Genomic DNA, 5,321 nt, shown 5'->3' with positions numbered 1-5,321 from the left:
GCAGCTTCCAGACTGCTGTGATCAACGTGTTCAGGGGGGGCGGCTTGCAAAGCAATGAGCTCTATGTCCTGAATGAAAATATCCGGTAGGTAGTGGGCCGGCCCTGGCCGTTTTCCTGTGTGGGCCTGAGCTGGAGCGGGGACCTCCAGGAGGCTTGTCCTAAGGCTTTTCTCTGCTTGGTGCTCGCTGCTCCTGTTATCGGTGGTTATGCTGCTTTTATGGCTCTTGAGTTCCGAGACCCTTCACCTGTGGAAACCTCTGACCCAGAGGAGGGCTCACCTATTTGTTCACATATGTGGTGTGTTTTGGGGTGCAGGGTCGAGGCGGGTAGGGCAGATGGCAGCTGTGTGCATTTATGGTGCGGTCCGTCACCATCGGCAACGTGGCTTAGGGCTGGAACCAGGCTGCTTGGGGTTTATTGCTGTTCTTACTTTCCTAAGTGACTCACCAGCTTGTCTTTGAGCACCTCCATACTGGCCAGGCACCAAAAGGACAGAAAGACCAGAGACAGACAAGAACCCTGCCCTGCCGGGTTTATATCAACCAGGGGGCCCGTCGTCAGTCAGCTAATCACACGTGTGGTCCGAGTGCAGCCCCAGCCGCTGCTACAGCTTAGCTGATGTGACGAGAACGCCGCGTGTCTGACTCGATCTGGCCAAGACGGCAGGGGTGGTGGCTGGGACGTGTGTGCTATGGCTGGCGTCTCCACAGGCACCGACTGGGTGAGCAGCCGGGTGGTAGGAACTGCAAGTGCGGAGGTCCTGCAGGTGCAGCGAGCGGGATGCTGATGGAAGCCCAGAGCTGGGTCTGGGAGGGGTGTGGCTGGTGAGGAAGGGTGGGGGCCAGGACACAGACTCTCCCAGGGGTTAGGGGTTGAGCCATCAGGGTGCTGATGCCTTGGCACTCACTCCTGGGTGTCAGTGCAGAACTTTAGGGGGCAGGGCAGTAACCAGCCGTGGACCACCCTACTCGTCCCGAGTCCGCTCGGGGAGGCCTGTGTCGAGGTGAGTGAGGGGTCGGAAGAGCTCTGCTTTCATGAAAACCTTCCGAGCTCACAAGAGGACAGAGCTGTGTCAGACCCCCGCCCAAGTGCTTGAATTCCCACTACAGCTACATGAATACGGAAAGAGACAAAAGAGGTCGTCTAGCCCAAAGCCTCATCTTACTCATCCCAAGACGTGGAGTGGCAGGGGCAAAATGGGTCAGCAGCTCCCAGCTGGTACGAGCTGCAGATCCTGGCCTTTCCGTGGAGTGGGACGAGCCCGGCGCAACCTGGGTGCTGGACTTAGTCGAACTTCAGGAGGCTGCCCTGACTGGGTGCTGACTGTGGCAGCAGGGAAAGACGCAGCCTGGTCGGCTTGGGGCTGCGGACTCAGGTGCCTCCAGGTACCAAACAGGCCTTCCTGAAAGGGTGAGGCCAGGCACAACAGGTGGCGCAGTGGTAAAGGTGCTGGATTCCCACATGGCCAACTGTAGTTCGAGTCCTGGATCCAGCGGCTTGAAAAACACTGAAAATAAAAGACGTGAGGATATGGCAGACATCTTGAGAGGAGAATGGCAGAGAAGGGATTGCAGCATGGCCAACCTCACTAGGGGGTGATTTCTCATTTTCCCTCTCTTCTCACTCTGTCCCTCCAGTGAGTGCATATGCCCTATAACAAAACCTTTAAAAAAAAAAAAGTAGTGAAATATATCTTTAAAGGCTTCTTGAGTTTTATGTCTTTGAAAGGGCTTTTCCACTTCTATATTATAAATCAATTTAACTCATGGTTTCTTCTAGAAATTTTATGACCTTGTTTTTATGCTTAAATGCTTAATATAGTCCTTTTTTAAAAATACACAGCGTGTGTGTGTGTGTGTGTGTGTGTGTGTGTGTGTGTGTGTGTGTGTATTCCCAAATCCCAGGAAGAGAATGGGGAAGGGATTGTGGTGTGGCCATCCCTCCTGGGGGTGATTTCTCACTTTCTCTCTCTCTCTCTCTCTGGCACACACCCTATAGCAAAAACTTAAAAAAAAAAAAAAAAGATGATGTAATGGTTACATTGCTGGATTCCCATGTAGTGATGTGATTCAAGTCCCAGATCTGGCAGCTTAAAATTCACTTCAGGTGTGTGTGCGTGCATGCCCAAGATCCCAAGAGGAGAATGGAGGAGGAGAGATTTCAGCCTGGCCATCCCCCTGGGGGGTAATTTCTCGCTTTCTGTCTCTGGTGAGTACATGTGCCCTAGAGCAAAAACCTCTCCAATAAGTAAATAAATGAGAGAGCGCTTCTGGATCCAGAGAGACTTGGTTGAGCTGGCCATGTGACCTTTGTGCAAATTGCTTCCTGTCTGACTCTGGCGTTTCTTTGACAAAAGGGAGGCAGTAATGATAGCGCCACCTTCCTGGTGGCGTGGAGGGCTCAGAGGGAGGTTGGGCATTCCCAATCTCAAGGCCTAACTGTCCCCAAATCTGAAGCTTTTTGAGCAGTGCCATGACAACACAAGTGGGAACTTCACACCTGTTCTCGTGTGATGAACATAGAAAAAATACTGCAATGCAAAACTGTCATATAAAGGTACCTGCAGGCCGAAGGTACAGGTGTGTCTGAAACATACGTGAAACTCCTGTTTAGACTAGGGCCCATCTCGTCATGGACATGCAAATGTTCCAGAATTTAAAAAAATCCGAGATCTGAAATCCTTCTGATCCCAAGCACGTCACATAAGGGCACTTACCCTGCAATGCTAAACACATCCTGTGCTCGTATCTGCACAGTAATGTGGGACACGGAAGCCATTACTATCTGACTGCTGCGAACGTGTAGGAGTGAAGTGGGAGGCGATGGTGAGGGCCACACGTGAAAATGCCCTGTCGCGGGCTGCCCCGTGAATGGTGCCGGCCATGGCTAGATCCGCTAGCAGCTTAGATGAGGGGTTTACTTTGAACCAGAGGATCAGGACAGACTCTTCCAAGCGCCCTCTTGAACTTAAAGTCTTGGTGAGGCTGACCCCTTTCAAGGAGAGCCAGCTGTTTCTACTTTCTGCAGAGTTAAAAACAAGAGAAGGGGCCCTCCGTTCTCCATCCTGCTCAAGCCACACAGTGATGAGCTTTCTGATGGACCGTCCACATCCGGGTCAAAGCCTAAATCACCACCCTGGCCAGCCCTGGCCACTTTCTAACAGGGAGCCAGGATGTGCTCAGGAAGTGTGAGTTCATTTAAGTGGTGGCCAAAGCTAAGGGTGACCGTAGGATGGTGCTACGATGTGTCACAAATTCTGTGCCATTCTCTTTAGACTTTAGTAAAGTTCGGAGACAGAAGAACTCTGGGCTGAGGGTGGGCAAGTTTTAAAGTGTGGCCTTGGGCCTGGAGACATCACTTCAAGAATAAATCCGTCAGAAATATCACACCTCCAAAGAGTGGCCCGTTTCCCCGAATGATGATCGGGAGCGTGGCCTGTAAATGGGAGGGGTTCTGCTGAAGTTGCCGTAGGGATCAGAGCATGCAACTTGGGTCCTGCAGGCACAGGGACGACCTTCCGGACAGACACGCCTGGCCCAACCCTCTGTACCAGTCTGCAAGGCTGGCTTCCCTGAATTTCAACCCGCCCAGCCTGGGCTAGCCCTGTGCTCTTTCTGACCAGATTCTCTGTGAGTGCCCCTCACGGCCCCTCCGGCCTCAGCCTGCCATGGGCACTGGGCAGCAGGCCAGGCCGAGGTTAGGGCTAGGCGTCGCACCTCTTTCCCAGGAGCAAGCACAAGTAAGGTCTTGACTCAGGCGGGCTCTTCCTCAGCAGTCTTTCAGCTGGTTGTCCTGACCGTATGAGATTAGAGGAGTTAGAAAGTATATAAAAACCAAGATTAATATTTAGTAGTTCTGTTTTGTTTGAATTTTTAAAGTTTCTGTATCCATTCCATGAGAGAGGGAGCCAGGCAATGAGGGGTGTCCGCAGCGCCCCAGCCTCAGCCTGCCACAACACGGAGGGGGCACTTCCCAAACCTCTTCCCGTGTAACCTCAGCATCACGGGGTGGCGTCCCTAGGCCCCATGGTGAATGGGTTTTACAGAAACTGAGGTGTTTAAAAGTGCTTTCACTTTTTGATTGTTTGGGGGCTTGCCTAAAAGGGGGGCACTGGTTCCTTCACTGGTTCATTGATTGCAGTGGAGTGCTCCCCGTGTACAGGCTGATCTGGGGTGGCCATCGAGGTGGGGTCCTTGCCGGTGGGGAGCTTGCCGCAGTGTGGGAGGGACCTGAGAAGTGGCTACAGGACGCCTAAGCGGGGCCGCGGCAGAATCCGGAGCTCTGGGGCATCCGGACGTGGGCACATAGCAGGTGTGGGCAGACTTTGGAGGGTGCAGGCGGAAAGGACAGCAGGGGTATATCTGCCCCGTCGTTCCACACCCCACTCCCCATTGCTCCCAGAAGGGCATCTTCTCTGCAGAAATGAATGTGCAGAGAAGAGGTTTCCGGAACCAGAGATGAGTGAGCTGTAGCTGGCCTGAGGCAGGAAGGGCACGTTTTCCTTCTCTCTCCAACCGCTGGGCTTCTGTGCTCCTGGGGAGGGGACACAACAGGAGAAGCCCCAGAGACCTACAAGGGGGGGGTGATTCCCAGAACTGTGCTCCATCTGGGGTGGTCTGAGTCAGAACGCCCTCCTCTGAGCCATTTGGCTGCCTGAGCCCCAAGGGAAAGCGGGCGTGCATGTCTCTGTCTCTAAAGGAGGCCGTAGACTGTGCAGGTTCCGCTGCTCTGAGGACCTGAGAGGAGCTGACTGGAGGGGAGCCTGGTGCTGCCCACGGCTGGCAGAGGAGAGAGTCTGAGGCGAGATTCCTCGAGGCCACAGTGGAGGCAGACGCTGGCTCTGTGTCTGGCTGTGTGGGTGTGTTCTGAGCCCTTTCTGGTGCTGTTGGGAGCTCACCACACCCATGGGACAGATTCGCCAGCCTGTCTTCCAGAAGAGGAAGGTCAGACAGAGAGTGGAGTCCTAGAACCAGTAAGTGCCGGAGGTAAGACTTGAACCCACGCACTCTGTGTTGTAGTAAGTATGCTGCAGGGGCACCCAGAGCGGGCATCGTACTGCTTTAGGGCCGACAGAGGTTCTGTTCTAGTCTGTTCTTTGACTATTGCGTCACTGAAAAAGTCATGACATATTTTTCTATGCAAAAACGGCATGACTTTTCCGATGACCCAGTAAACCCCCAACACCCAAGTTTGGGTAATTTAAGGGAACAGGTTTATTCAGCTTGGTTTGGAGGGCTGGCGTTCAGGGTTCTCCCATTGGCAGGGTCCAAGGTCACGCAGGGCCCCTCGTGAGAGGACAGGAGCAGGCATCCCCGGTCTC

At 53.6% G+C, this 5,321-nt stretch overlaps 1 protein-coding gene across 6 annotated transcripts in view; it reads left to right on the top strand.

Annotated features, from left to right (window-relative positions):
* The window catches only part of PRR5L (proline rich 5 like), a 101,574-nt gene that overhangs the window by 43,811 nt on the left and 52,442 nt on the right, over positions 1–5,321 (top strand). For 5 of the 6 annotated variants that reach the window (XR_003546786.1, XM_006162082.2, XM_006162083.2 and 2 more), the window contains one exon: positions 5–85. The exons of the other annotated variant lie outside the window; for it this stretch is intronic. Coding sequence is in view for 4 of the 5 variants with exons in the window: in XM_006162082.2 (XP_006162144.1) it covers positions 5–85 (81 nt within the window). In the remaining variant the exon portion in view is untranslated. The remainder of the gene's footprint in view (positions 1–4; positions 86–5,321) is intronic. 6 annotated transcript variants of the gene reach the window in all.

This window comes from Tupaia chinensis, unplaced genomic scaffold (assembly GCF_000334495.1).
Source record: "Tupaia chinensis unplaced genomic scaffold, TupChi_1.0 Scaffold139733_1, whole genome shotgun sequence".
NCBI lineage: Eukaryota > Metazoa > Chordata > Mammalia > Scandentia > Tupaiidae > Tupaia > Tupaia belangeri.
The sequence above is the reverse complement of the archived record's forward strand: the minus strand, read 5'-3'. Positions and strand labels throughout refer to the sequence as shown.